General features: G+C 37.6%; 1 protein-coding gene across 5 annotated transcripts in view; it reads left to right on the top strand.

Moving 5' to 3' along the window:
• LOC149140999 (uncharacterized) overlaps positions 1 to 15,294 on the top strand; it is a 270,261-nt gene that overhangs the window by 161,069 nt on the left and 93,898 nt on the right. For 2 of the 5 annotated variants that reach the window (XM_089447931.1, XM_089447930.1), the window contains 2 exons: positions 1,388 to 1,483; positions 2,680 to 2,758. In XM_089447931.1, the coding sequence (XP_089304057.1) occupies positions 1,388 to 1,483; positions 2,680 to 2,758 (175 nt within the window). Of the gene's footprint in view, positions 1 to 1,387; positions 1,484 to 2,679; positions 2,776 to 15,294 lie in introns of all 5 variants that reach the window. The other 3 variants (XM_089447933.1, XM_089447932.1, XM_089447934.1) reach the window with 3 other exon arrangements.

The raw sequence follows: 15,294 nt of genomic DNA, 5'->3' as shown, positions 1-15,294 counted from the left end.
CTTTCTCCAAATTGATAAAGTGACTAAGTGTTGGCCTTTCCTTTCGTGCTCTGCAACATGCTTCCATTGTGCCACTTTGATTTCACTCTTCTTTTGGCTTTCGATTTTTCTGCAAAATGGATCGCTGATCCTCTGTCTATCAACGATCAACGTCTATCTCTCCTGAGCTTTGATTCGGGAAATCAGTCTAATTCTCGTCCTTCCTTCCACGGGTTTCCTTTGTTTCTCTATTCAATTCGGCTCTATCCCACTCCCTTGGTGCGCTCTTCCTCTATACTCCTCTTGCTTCTTAATTACGAACATGCTTCCACTGCACCCTTCCTTCCTGTAAGGTGGCGAATCCCTCCTGAGCTTGGATCAATTCGATCCTGCAGTCATTATTGGTTTCCACACACACACACATATATATAATTCAACACAGAAACAAACAATAATTCCAAGCACTCAGAATACTCAACAAAGTGCTACTTTATTCAATGAACCAACAAATTTACAAAGGCCCTCTCAACTTGATTTATAATAAACCCTCTCTTGGCCTTCAAATCCTCGGATATCTTCTACTCACACCTCTCTTTTTTCTATCTGTCTAATTACATTTTTATACAAAATAGGATACTAAACAACTTCTGGTCTAGATCCACAATTCCTTCAACAAATCCCTATTCTTGGACTCTAGTTCCACTAAATCCTCTCATAAATCCAACTAATTCTCAACTCTCCAAAATACTCTCGAGATCTCTCTTTTTAGAGAAGATCTGATTACATCAATTCCTCACTTTACTTATTTATGTACAATATGTTCAAAAACATAGGAAAATACAGTAAATTAAATAATTCCACACTAAGGGAACCAACTCCCTTGGTAAATGGAAGAACTCCTTGCCTAGTCAAAATACATTTTGACTTGGAGTAAGGTTCTCCCGCATCATTGTGATTGACCAAATATGCTATAATAATGATGTTGCTTTTGCTAAATGCATTGAAGAAGGAAGAATCGATTTGTAATACTATTAATGCAATTAACGATTAATTAAAATCATTTTTCTAAATTCTAGTATTTCGTATTGTAAATTACATTATTATCAACAATATTTTTGTATATTCCTCGCATAAGGTTTTTTTACGGGTGTGATTACCTGAGTATGGAATGTTTCTTTCTAGAATAGACTATGATGGTAAGTTTACTTATTTTATGCATATTGGAGCTAAGCATTCTCTCTAATTTAACTCATATAAACTTTATCTTATTTAACATATGGTATCTTACTTTTGTGTAGGTTTCCTTAGACTTTTTTATTTTTTGTAAAGTTGTTCACATACAAGTTTTCTCTTTTACCATATAATTGATGTAATTAATGTGAAGTTATTTGGTAAAACAATGGTGCAGGATGCAAAGACCACCTTTTTGGCTCTCAATAGCTATGCATCTCGCAAATGCAATTGTAGCTTGGATGGACATACTTCTGACAAATCGTAGATTTAGGTAAGGCTTAACTACTTTCGCAAAATATTTGAGCTTTGTGTTCAACATAATCGTCATAATTATGATGTTTAACTAGGCTTTGTAGAAGAAGAAATAAGACAACTATTTAAACACCTGTCTTCCAGATCCGGAAGACAAATGTTTAAATAATTCTACTCACAAAAGCCTCCATTCAAATAATACTTAACTACTTTCTCAAAATATTTGAGCTTTGAGTTCAACATAGTGGTCATAATCATGATGTTTAACTAGGCTTTTTAGAAGATGCAATTTCCAGGTAGTCTGTATCTAGAAATGAATCTATGGAAATATAATTTAAAAAGAAATTGATTGTTAGAATGACTATGTAAATATAAAAAGGGTGCTTTTGTTCTCCAAGTGTTTGAGAATCCCTTGAAAATCTCTTTGACCCATTTGAAGTGTGTGTGTGTGTGCACTTGCACATGCATATGTATGTATGTATATGGACAACAGTAATATTCTAAAAATGCCTTTGGGCCCTCTCTATCTTGTGGTTTTTTCTTAGGTGGTATACATAATTACAAGCTATTACTATAGTGGAATATGTCTATGATGGGGCTCTGTTCCACATTAATACATTCTCTAAGAATCCTTTTTGTTTCGTGTATTTCTCTGATGTATATATACAAATAATACCCCTTTATAGCTGTGTTCTGGCTTTTGAAAATATAAACACATAACAAAGGTCTCCATCACTTCATTGTCTCTCCATTTTTAGCAATTTTTGTTTTCAAGCTATAGAAATGCACTCTTGAGAGTAGAAATATGCAACTCTTTCAGGTGTTTCTTTTAATGCTACAATCCTCCATTTTAATCAACATGCTGAATTATTTTTTATGGCTGAAATTTGTCTATTGCCCTTGTTTTTCCATTTTCCATTGCTTTAGCACATTGGGAAAATATAAATTAGTTCTGTATTTGTTTGCAAGCACACACTTTGATGCCATCTACACTGAGATCCAATTCTATACAATTTGATACACATCTCTTAGGATTACATTCAAGGGATCGATATGATGAATCTCAGTATGTATTCATTCATGCTAAATATGGACATTACAATTTGGAGTATCTTATAATAGTAATGTAGAGAGAGAGAGAAATTATATTAATGTCCACTAACTTATTACAAGTGTTTTCATAAAATGCTTACACAATGATACTTGAAATTGCAGCAAGTTCTCTTTACTTGCGGCTTTAGTGTTTGGTTTCCTATACTGCATATGGATGCAGATATGTGCAACAAAGAATAAGGTACTGTATTTTATTAGGTAATTTGATATAATACTGTTTATTTGTGTTCATACATGTTTTGATTTTCTTTTTCGAATTGAATTACCTTTAGAAATATTTTTCTTTAATCATGCTCAAGTTTATGACCATATTTTATACCATCAATTGATGAAACTACATAAGGATTCAGAGAATTTATGAAAGCAATGGAAACTATTGAAAGCAAGGAATGCAGAAATGTCTTGCAAGCCTCCAAGTATGGGAATCAAACATTAACAAAGGTTCCTGTTAGCACGTTGAATAAATAAGTGGAATTTTCATACACAATGAAATAAGCTATATTACTATATAATATTGATAGAAAAAGTAAGTCATCTGCCTAAACCACCCTTATTGTAGGATTAAATTTGATACTTGATCATTTTTGCGAACTATGAATGCGTTCCTAGACTAATGCTCTGATATCTTACAAACGACTAGAGCAATAAACTACTAGAAACATAAAGAGCTCCTATTTGGAGGATTTTTTTTTTCCCAACAAAATGGAGGATAAAATGAAAACATCTGCCCAAAACTAAAGGAACGAAGAACATGATTTTGACTCATACTTGAGTATGAAACCTGTTACCCACCACCTGTGGGTAGTGTTACTGCTCAAACTAGTAGGGGACCTAAAGGGGATTCCTAAAGGGTCATACGTCGGACCAAGGGCAACAAATGGTGACTTAACCACTGCCACCTCAGCGAAGGCTCCCTACCATTTACAGACTTTTACCGATGGGAGGAGACCCGGTATATATGGAGTCACAAATGAAGGATAAATCAACAAGTGGATATAAAGTGACTCAAATAATCCCTTTCCAGAAGAGGGTCAAGAATGGGGCTTGCTTTCTAAGCAAGGTACAATGTCTTCTAGGAGAAGGATGTGGGGATTTGAGGGTTAGGTTTATGGATTATGACATGTGAAAGAGTTTCCCAATCCCTAAAATCCTTATTGAAATTGGTATCCCAGATGGTTCTTGAAGAATTGTCCCATTCAATGGAATGGGACCACACAGGACAAAGTGGACCCAACCTAAGTTAAGGGGCAATAATTTAGCAACAAATGATGTTCTTAACCTAAACAAGGAGGGTAAAGGATCAAAGCAAGAATTTTTCCTTAAAGGTGTCAAATTGATCCTATGAGGCACCAGCCATGGTGATACCATAGCAAAGTTTGATCTCAGAGCTAGGGCTTGAGTTTTCTCACAACTCCACCATCGGAATAGCTTCAAAATTGGAGGAGGACTAGAGGACACACTAGCACAGGAGAGGCTAGGAGATCGAACTTTTTGAAGGGCTACTCTCTCGAGAAAATGATGCCCTAAGTAAGCCAACTTAGCTAGACCTAGAAGAAGGTGAAAAAGAGTTGATTGTTGAGTGACCACCTCTTGGTAGATCAGTACCTTAGCCCTGGGAGAATGGAGTCAAGGATAGATATGAATTAGAACCTTTGTTTCTTATTCAAGGAGGCCTTAAGACTTCCTCGCTTGCCTTCTAGGGTAAAGGAAAGCAACCTTAAAGATGTATACTTCAATTTGCAAAAGGTGATGGCTTGTCAAGATGAATTCATTGATAGAATTATCCCTAGGAAATTTCATTCAAAATTACATGGTCCATACATTGAGAGATGCTATATAAAGACAAAATTCCACAATTTAAGCAGTAAATGCATGTAGCAATTAGCCCTAAACATAGCGAAATTCAAAATAAAATAAGTAAAATAAAAATAGCATTAAAATCATGTACTTACATGTAATAGAACATATCCAACCATCCATAATTTGACAATAGAGAAGCTCCAAGATAAAATAAACCAAATCCAAACATCAAAATTCATTCATAAAGCTCCAATTCATCCTCCAAGAAAAAGTGTGAAATTTTCAAGAGAGAGGAGATCCAATCCAAAGTGATGATGAGCAAATGAATTCATCTCACTTGTATTTATACACTAATGAGGAGTTCGAATTAGTCTCCTAGGCCTACATAAGCCCCCAAAATAAAATAATGTGCTAATAACTTAACTTTTAGTGACAAGCCCACCAAACTAGCTCACAAATGAAATAATTAGCTTTTTAGGAGGTCAAATGATAAATAATACATGTCGTAGGGACCTCCAAGAGCCCTGATGAGGTCCATAGGTCCCATAATGAAGAATAGGACCCTCAAAAGTAATGGACAAGGGGTTGGCCCCTTGTTCTCCAAACAATAACCGTGTGGTGCTCTCAATCGGTGTGGGCCACAATCATAATCTCATGGGTCTCCAAATGAGTTGAAGATACTTGTAGATCATTTGTAAGGGCACTGAAGATGGTGTAGGTGATGCCACATCATCCTACAAGTCCTGGGTCGTTACCAAGTGCATGGTACATTTGCAGGGCCGACTGGGCAAGGGTGAACCAAGTGCATCTTCCTTGTCGAATATGTGAATCTCGAGCAATCTCTAAAAATCCTAGAGGATCCATGGAGTGTTGTCTACTGTTGTGGAGTTCCATGGCTTTCAACAATACCCTACATGTGCCAATGTGGCCCTCTAGAGGGTTAGGACCCCATATAGGGAGACCAAACCCAAGATGGAGACCATTTGCAATCCTGCATAAGATCCAATGTGCCCCCTAGTCTTCCAGTACAACAAGTCATAAGAGAAATCGAGTAAATGAGTTTACCAACTATGGACCATAGGTGGAGACTTCATAATGGCCTTCCCTTCTGTTGTTGCACAAAGTGTCTAGGCACCTGACAATGCTCAGTGTAAGCGTTGTCACTCTAATCCTTACTCATTCCGTTTAGACTCTCTCCTAGACAAGTCAAGGGGGGCAGTCCCTAAGGTGAATGAATGAGAAAGGCCTGCGGAACACAGACTCTAGGAGACTTAAAGATGGACAACTTGACGAATGTAAATGAGTCTTGATTAACTCAGATGAATAGATTAAATAATGTAACCAAGACACAACCACAAGATAGAAATGATTGTAGACCAATGCCTTTATGTTCAATTAACTGTAGATTAAGTAAAAACAAGTTATTGAGAATAATTTTCCAATATGTGACGAATAGTGACAATCATGAATGATCAATATAAACGCCCAAAACTCTATCATGCAAGAGATTCCAAATTTAATATGATGATTTTCATTAATGATTCAGATCTAGAATTAATTAACATTCTCCGATATGATTTAAAACATTTATCGCACCTTGACCATAGCAAAATTATGAAAATTGCATTTAATCACCAAATAACACCAAGGAACTTTAAATTAGAATTTTAATTATTCCTTAGGCAATTAGTTGAATGAAGAAATCAAAATCTTTTAATGTGATGGAATTAAAATGAAATAAAGGGTTAAAAAATTAAAATTTTAATGGGCCATAGGCCACATCAAATTTTTTCAATGTGAATGCGTGAATCCCTTTAATTTATTTCTTTTAAAAATTTTAGATTTTTAAAAAAAATTTAGAATTTTTTTAAGGTTTTGGATTTTTAAAATTTTAGAAATTTTTAATGTTTTTTTAAATGAAAATAAAAATTTAAAATCATAAGTTAAAAATAAAAAATGAAAAGAAAATCGAAATCAAAAAATTTAAAAAAATAAAAGTCAAAACAAAGATCAAATAAAAAAAACAAAGGGAATTGAAACCTAACCAAACCTAAAAATAAAAATAAAACCTAAATTCATAACAATACAAAACAAATTTTTTTATATTTTAAAATGAATCAAAACAAATGACCAAAAATCAAATTAAAACGCACTAACCTAAGTCGAGAATCAAATGAAATTAAAAACAATGTATATACGCTAACCCTAACTATCATAAAATACAAATGAAATGAAAAGTCGATGCGTTGTTCGCTGTTGTTTGCGTTTGCAAGTTTGGCAGCGGCAGAGAGAGCAGCTCGATGGTGGGGCAACAATAGGAGATGCAGTGTGTAGGATGGCTGCTCGACGGCGAAATGGAAAGTTGCAATGGGCATACGAATAGCAGGTCAAAGATGCAACGAGCAGTCTTTTGCAGGCCTGCAGAGGAAGTTGATGAGACATCAGGAAAGGTGAGGGTTGCGGATAGTCGAATGGAGTTGTTGGATATACAACGAGAGGATGGTAGTGACGGGAGGCTAGACGCAGATGGAGAGGAGGGGATGGAGATGTGATGGTCAAAGGAGCAACGTATGGAGAAAGGAATTCACGGATTTGCAGCAGATTTAGGCCAACGTTTGAGGGAGTGAGAAGAGAGGTGAAAAATGCAGGTGAAGAGGGTGAGATTTAGCAAAGGGAAAGGAGGATGCGTAGGTAGCAGACAGGAAGGAGAGCAGAGAGTTAGGGAGCGAGAGTGAATGGAGGGTTAAGAAGAGAGTTGCAGATGGAAAACGCAAACCACAGAGGGAAGAAAAGAGTGGGTTTCTACTAAAATAAATTTCGAAATGCACAGTGAACCCCAAAAAAAAGCAGCAAACCAATCAGCAAAAATAGTAGCCCAGAACCTCTTTGAAAAATTTCCATAAATCTTAATTTAAAATGTTGAATCCACTTGCTTCAGATTTAACCCTGAAATCCTCAAGAAAATATCCAGATCTAAAAGATTTGGAACACTTATAAAATTTTCCAGATTTAAAACTCTTTAAACCCTTAGACTGCAAAATTAATTTGAACAATATTCCTGCACAATGATGTTGATGAACCCCAGAGATTCAAATCTTACCCTCCAGGGCCTAGATCTAGACCCTATACAAATTTCTTCCTTAGATCTGTAGCTGCAAGACAACAAGAAACACCCAAACGATATATACAATGATAAAACTAAAACCTCAGCAAAACCCAAGTCAGAAAACCAAAAATAATTACAGATCTATGCACAGGAATCACAGATCTATTAGATCTAGGGAGTGCGAGTCCAACTCCGCTCCCAGATCTGATAATCTAAGGCTCTCAATAGCCAGATTCATCAATTTCGCACATAAAAAATTTAAATTTTTAAATTTTAAAAGAGGTGCTTAGCTCAAAATCCTTCATGCATCACCAATAAAAATCTTATGATAAGCTTGGGATCAAATCAAACTGGGCTCTTCAAAAAACATGGATCAGGAGTTGGATGGTCTAGCTGAAAACTTCCCCGAACGCCCGATGATCTAAAAATCAAGATTTTCCTGCAAAACTCAATCCAACCATCAAAATAGAGCGAGAAAATGATAATAAAATTCAGATAAATAGAGATACCTACTATTACATTCAAAATTTAAATTATCACTTAAACCCCAGCGACTGAGCAAGATACTTATACTCAAATCACTTTTCAGAAGCTATCATCAATAGCTAAAAAAAAAAATTTATGCATGAAAAACGACACATCTTACAGTATTTCCATGAAGAGTAACACCGACGAAAATTAACCCTAAAGTCTTTCTTTATTATTCAAAAAAAAATATTACACGAGAGCTTTTCGCTTAGCACACGACTCAAAGGTCGGATGATGAAATTGATAAATGACTTCATATTTAAAGATAAATCATCCAACGGCTAGTCCAAGTGATTCTCGTCAAAGCAATCTCGATTGTTGATGAGGATTAAAATTTCTTTTAATCTCATCCATCGAAATATTTAAATATTTGGAAAAATTCGAAATTTTCAATTAAATGCATTTTAATTAATTCAAAAATTAAAATTTTGAATTAATTTCCCCAAAATTTTGACTTTGACTTAACCACAGGGATCAAAGGCTTCAAATACCTTAGTCCCTGGACCTCTTAAAATTTAATTTTTAAGGACTGACAAATTTTGCCTTTAGATAATTTAAATTTAACTAGGACCTAGAATTAATTAAATTCTTGGCTTAGGATTTTAATTAATTTTTGGCCAGAAAATTTAATTAATTAACCTATGAGGAGATAAATTATTTTTCCAACCATTAAGATACTTTACATCATGATTTTCATATTTTTACATCTCATGGGGGAAAATCCATTTGTAAAAGACCCTCACAGGCTACCCATTTCTGCGACACAAATATAATTCAACAGACCAAGCAATTTGTAATAAAATAACTTAACCAAATATCTAGAATTATTCCCAAATCACTTTTACGTAGACTCGATCTAGAACATTAGGACTCGCCTAAGATCCCAGTGGCAAAATCCATTCCAGCTTTGGGGTAAGTCTGAAGGAAAACTCTGCCAACCATCCGAGAATGGATTGATGAGACAAAAAATCTCCGAGAATGTAGATTGTCACCAGAAAAGTAAGTTTACCTAGGCAATTACATCTGACACAGATTTGTTGAGATTATTTACATCATATATATGCAGAATGGGTTTACATTATAACATGATCCTCAACCTGATGATGATAGTTGGACAGCACGGACACATCGATCAGGCGCTATCCCTTTTGCAAAAAAAGGGGTGTACTGCTATGGGTCGTTGACACATAGGGGGGTAAGACTGAAGGAAAACTCTGTTGACCATCCGAGAATGGATCAGTGAGACAAAAATCCTCCTAGAATGTAGATCGTCACCAGAAAAGTAGGTTTACCTAAAATTAACCAAGATTCTTGCATCTCACATTAGTTTTAGGATTTGCACTTCATATAAAATAGTCATTCATGTAAGTAGCAGTTGCTAATTAATTACTTGGTCTTAATTTCCCTAGCAAGATTGTTGACTCCATAAGGCACTAGTATCAATCGTTTAAAATCTAATAAAATCCTATAAGTCTATCTAAATCTTAATCAAGTGCTTAATCACTTCGCTGTGTCTCCCAAACTGGTTGGTTCCCAATTAGTTCTTCTTCATTCCATTTTTCCATAGGGTCTACCCCCTTTAGCCTGTTGTAGGGAGACAACTTAAATGGAGAGATTGAGGATCAGGGTGACAACCCCCGATCTGAGCCGTTATCGTGGTGCCTAGACATTCTGTGTGACAACACCTTCCATAATGGGCTTCGGGATGTGCCAACGTCTCCCAAACTCCAAATGGGGTTAACCAAGTATCCTATTAGGTGGTTTCTACTTCTAAAGGGGATAATATGTTCAAGGTACATCCTTTAAGAGGTAGTGGTATGTGATAGAGAGGTGAATGAAGTAGGGGATGAGAAGGGGCAGCCCTGGGCCATAAGCTAGGGTAGAAGGGTAGCTAATAAAAGGAAAGCCCACACTTGGGCTTATAATGTATAGGAGGGAGAAATCGTGCTACATGAGGTGCCCCAACCTTGATTTTTCCATCTTTCTTTATATGACTTTTGCCTTTTTATTATTTTTTCTTTGATTCACTGCTCGGGGCTTAAGGAGTAAGAGTATGATGTATGAGATGTAGCAGTGGATACCCCCTTTTAAGGTGGGCGGTTCATAACCCACCAGGGGTTGGGACAATCATGGGTTCTTATTTGATGAAGGAGGCTCATAGAACCTGTAGGAACTAGGGTGATGGCCATGATAATGGGGTAGAGCTCATGTATTGGCTTTTACTCACATGCTAAATGTGTTTGTCTCGACCATTTTTTGCATTTTGTGGTACATTTTCGTGTTAAGTGTGGCAAAATATGCTTCTACCTTTATTTTTAGGTACATCAACCTCTGGGGCATCACTCCATGCCTGACCCAAGGTGTGGGCAAGGGTAAGGGGAAGCTAACCCTATGTGGTCCCAGTGGAGGAATGTGGATCCAGGTGGGAGAAATTGTTAATGGGGTAATAATGAGTGGAAAGGGGTAATATATGTGGATAAGGGAACGGAACCACGCGACCAAGATCAGGGTTTCCGTGAAATACCATCCCTAAAACCAAATGGTCAGTAAAAGAGATCTCATGGGACTAGAATCCAAGGTTAATATCCAGTAGGGGTCTAGGGGACAAGAGCACAAACCTAGCCCATTCTTTCTGCCGAATCCCCCCATTAATCCATGCCCAAAAGTGTCTATGATAAGCAAACTACAATACTCCATTACCAAATGATAAGGCACGCCTTTAGGTTCGGGAGGCCCAACTTCAAACATACGATCATGGCAGATGGGTGAGGGACCACATGACTGGCTCAGGTAGCTGAGAAATGGCACAATGAGCTAGCTGGTGGCTGCAAGGGGCTACTGGCTGCTGATTGAGGACCATGTTGGAGAAAAAAATTCTCATAGAGATGTCACCCACAAAATGGTGGGTAACATTTGGCTCCAACTAGGACGTGGTCTCTTGAAGAAGTCGGTGAAGCTATTCGAACGGGAGGTCACGAGAACTCCAGCAATCTCTTGGTTACCGTAGAGCTGTTACCTACACATATAATAGATGAAGAACACAGGGCAACATGCTTTCGCAACGTCTCATGATCGCACATGCTAAATGTTAGGCCATAAAATCAACAAAAAAAAAATATGCAAAGATGCATCTATTTACCATGAGAAATATCATATAACTTTAATTCTAATGCAAAAATCATCATGCAATGCATCCTACTCTACCATGCATATGATACAATGTCAAGTCTCAAGTTAAGAGGTGATACGACTTAATTTGATCGGCTTGGGCCAAAGTCTTAATTTGATTGGCTCAGGCCAAAGTCTTAATTTGATCGGCTTGGGCCAAAGTTCATTGTTAAGTTTGGCGATGTAGTAATAATCCTCCCCAACTTTTCCATGAATCCTGACAAGTATTGGATCTCTATCAACCAAGACTAAATCCTCAACCTTATATTCTTTTTTAGGCTTCCACTTTTTTCTCGTTTTAGAGATTGGCCGCTTGAGGATATGGACTTCTTGAGCCAGGAGAATAAGAGAAGGCTTCCTGATTTTACATGTTTTGTAGTATGGTCCAGGCTCATATGAGGTAAGTAGGTAGGTTCCCTATAAAGATAAAAGGGGTGCCATCAGATTGCGGAATAGTGGCATATGATAAGTCCATTTGAACATGACCCCCAACGGTTGCCCCCCATTTCCTAGATAATAGCATCCCCCATACAATAGGAATATCAATGACAATAACATCCATGAGAATGGATATATTGGGATTCCTAGCCAAAGAAACCTTAAGGTCCTTGATGAGACCTTCCACTTCCATAGGTTTGGAGTTAAAACCACACACCTTTTTATATGGTCGGGTGATGCTGAGACCCAATTGCTTCATAACTGTTAAAGGCATGATATTTGTGGAAGCCTCTGAGTCTAACATACAATTGTGTAAGAAGAGGTCATTGATAGCCAAAGTGAGCAAGAATATTTCAAGCCCAGGGTTTCGGTCAGGAATATGGATATTTTGCAATTTTTCAGGTAATTCTTCCTCCTGAATTCCCAAGGACTTCTTGATTTGTTGTTGCTCGGGAAGTTTAGCAATCTTTTTCAAAGGAACAGGTATAGTGATTCTTCCTAAGGTAGCTCCTATGTCGATGTCAAGTTTAACCTCTTTCCCTTTTTCCTTCTTGATGTTTTCTTTCCTTGGAGGATCCTTTCTCGGATTGGCTTTTGTTGGGGGATCCTTCTTGGGAGGAATTTCAGGGAGAGATTCTTTGGGAGAGGCTTGCTTAGGCAATGGATCTTCTTTAGATGATTCCTTAGAAGTATTGGATCCCTTTGAACCTTCCCTTGCTATCAGAGTTGAGAATGGATTCTTCCTTTTCCTCTTTAAGGGTGACCTCACTAATGGGAGGATGTGTATACGATCCCCCTAGCAAAATGTTGAAGATGTCAGATTCCACAAGGTTGGCCTACTCATCAGTTTGTTCATCCTCACTCTCTGCCCCTTCACTTTCCTCATGCTCAGATGAAGGCTCTGGCTCTCTGGCTCAACAACATTAGTTGGAGCCAAAGTGTCTGGGAATTGAGAAGTGCTTGGCCTATCTTCTTCATTTTTCTTTTTGGGAAAAGGCTTTCCTTTTGGGATATAACTAGATTTTTGGGCCCTTTCCAAGGCAGTGATTTTGTTCATGATAATCTTGTCACGCGCATTGGCTTCTTCGGTGAACTTCTCCATCCTCTTGAGGATGGCAAGGAGAGTTTCCTCATGTTGATCTTTGGACTTCTCCTTCTTGACCTCAACTCTAGCTCTAAGGTGATCATTGATATCAACCTTTGAGATTCGTATGTTTTCTTCAATTTCCATTGCTATCTCTTTAGCTTCAGCCAAAGTAAAAGGTGTCTTATCCCTTAATGCATAGGTGAAGTGGCCACCACCGCTTTTATGAACTTATCAAGGATATTGGCTTTGAATGGCTTCAATTGATCAGGTATATCTTTGACTATCCTATCAAATTTCTGAATGAATTCTCGTACATCTTCCCTTCCCTTGATTATTTGGTAGAATTTTTCGATATTGAAGGTCCCTTGGGCATTGCATGACCACCTCTTCATGAATAGGTCTTCAAATTCATTGGAGTCTTGTATGCATGCGGGGGGAAGGCTAAGGTACCAATCTCTTGCTTGTCCCTCAAGTAATAAAGCAAAAAGCATCATGAGTTTATCTTCATCAAAGATCATTCTAGGGGACATTTGCCAATATAATTCTTCAATGAAACCATGCGCAGTCCAAGTAGCATCCCCTTTGAATATGGGTAACCATCGGTTATATTTTTCAGGTAGTGGTTTGGGATCATCACTCAATTTCAAAGGGGCGAGGACACTAACCAAGTGTCTTTCACTCTTGGTCATCTTGGGTTGATCTTGTTTTGGGTCAGTGATAGAATTAGATGGCATCTTTGGAGATGGATCACTGACCTTCTCAAATTTAGGGAAAATTTCCAACAGGTGATGGAGTTCGCTCTCCCTTTTTTGTAGCAGCCCTAGTTAAAGGAGGAATGTTATTGCCTTCAGGTAAACTAGGGGTTTGGACAATGAGTGGAGTCGCCAGAAGAATGCTTTATAGATGTCGTCAATGAATCAATTCCTCAATGATTCACTAGGGAGGTAGACCTTCTTCCTCCTCAACAACGACGCTAAAATGTTACCGCTCAAACTAACAAGGGACATAAAGGAGATTTCTAAAGGGTCATATGCTAGACCAAGGGCAACAAATGGAGACTTAGCCCACTGTCACCTCAACTAAGGCTCTCTACTATTTACAGACTTTCACTGATGGGAGGAGACGAGTATATATGGAGTTACAAATGAAGGATAAGTCAACAAGTGGATATAAAGTGACCCAAATAATCCCTTTCTAGAAGAGGGTCAAGAATGGGGCTTGCTTGCTTTCTAAGCAAGGTACAATGTCTTCTAGGTGAAGGATGTGGTGATTTGAAGGTTAGGTTTATGGAATAAATCCCTGAACTACTTATTAAAATTGGTATCCCAGATGGTTCTTGAAGAATTGTCTTTTCAAAGGAATGGGACCACATGGGACCAAGTGGACCCAGCCTAGGTTAAGTGGCAAGAATTTAGCAACAAATGATGTTATTAACCCAAACAAGGAGGGGGAAAGGATCAAAGCAAAAACTTTGACTTGAAGGTGTCAAATTGATCCTACGAGGCACTAGCCTTGGGGATACTAGGGCAGAGCTACAACTTGAGTTTTCTCACAACTCCACTGTCAGAATGGCTTCAAAATTGGAGGAGGCCTAGAGGACACACCAATGCAGGATAGGCTAGGAGATCAAACTTTTTGAAGGGCTACTTTCTCGGGAAAATGATGCCCTAGGTGTCCCAACTTGGCTAGACCTAGAAGAAGGTGAAAAATAGTTGATTTTTGAGTGACCACCTCTTGGTAGATCAATGCTTTAGCCTTGGGAGAATGGAGTCAAGGATAGATATGAATGAGGACCTTTGTTTCTTAGTCAAGGAGGCCTTAAGACTACCTCGCTTGCCTTCTATGGCAAAGGGAAGCAACCTTAAAGCTATATACTTCTATTTGCAAAAGGTGATGGCTTGTCAAGATGAATTCATTGATAGAATTATCTCTAGGAAATTTCATTCAAATTACATGGCCCATACATGGATAGATGCTATATAGAGACAAAATTCCACAATTTAAGCAGTAAATGCATGCATCAATTAGCCCTAAAAATAGCGAAATTCCCAATCCAATGTATATGACAGTAAAGTAAGAATAGCATTAAAAGCATTTACTTACATGTAATAGAACATAACCAACCATCCACAATTTGACAATAGAGAAGCTCCAAGATAAGATAAACCAAATCCAAACATCAAAATTCATCCATAAAGCTCCAATTCATCCTCCAAGAAAAAGTGTGAAATTCTCAAGAGGGAGAAGAGATCCAATCCAAAGTGATGATGAGCAAATGAACTCATTTCACTTGTATTTATACAATAATGAAGAGTTCGAATTAGTCCCTTAGGCCTACATAAGCCCCAAAAATAAAATAATGTGTTAGTAACCTAATTTTTGGTGACAAGCCCACCAAACTAGCTCACAAATGAAATAATTAGCCTTTTAGGAGGTCAAATGATAAAGAATACATGTTGTAGGGCCCTCCAAGAGGCCTGATGAGGTCCATAGGTGCCATAATGAAAAGTAGGATCCTCAAAAGTAATGTGCACAATAATAACCTCATGGATCACCAAATGAGTCGAAGATGCTTGTTGATCCTCTATAA

Source organism: Pinus tabuliformis, chromosome X, assembly GCF_031772625.1.
Source record: "Pinus tabuliformis cultivar Carrire ecotype Pingquan chromosome X, CPIR1, whole genome shotgun sequence".
Lineage (NCBI taxonomy): Eukaryota > Viridiplantae > Streptophyta > Pinopsida > Pinales > Pinaceae > Pinus > Pinus tabuliformis.
This window is presented reverse-complemented; position numbering and strand designations above follow the sequence as displayed.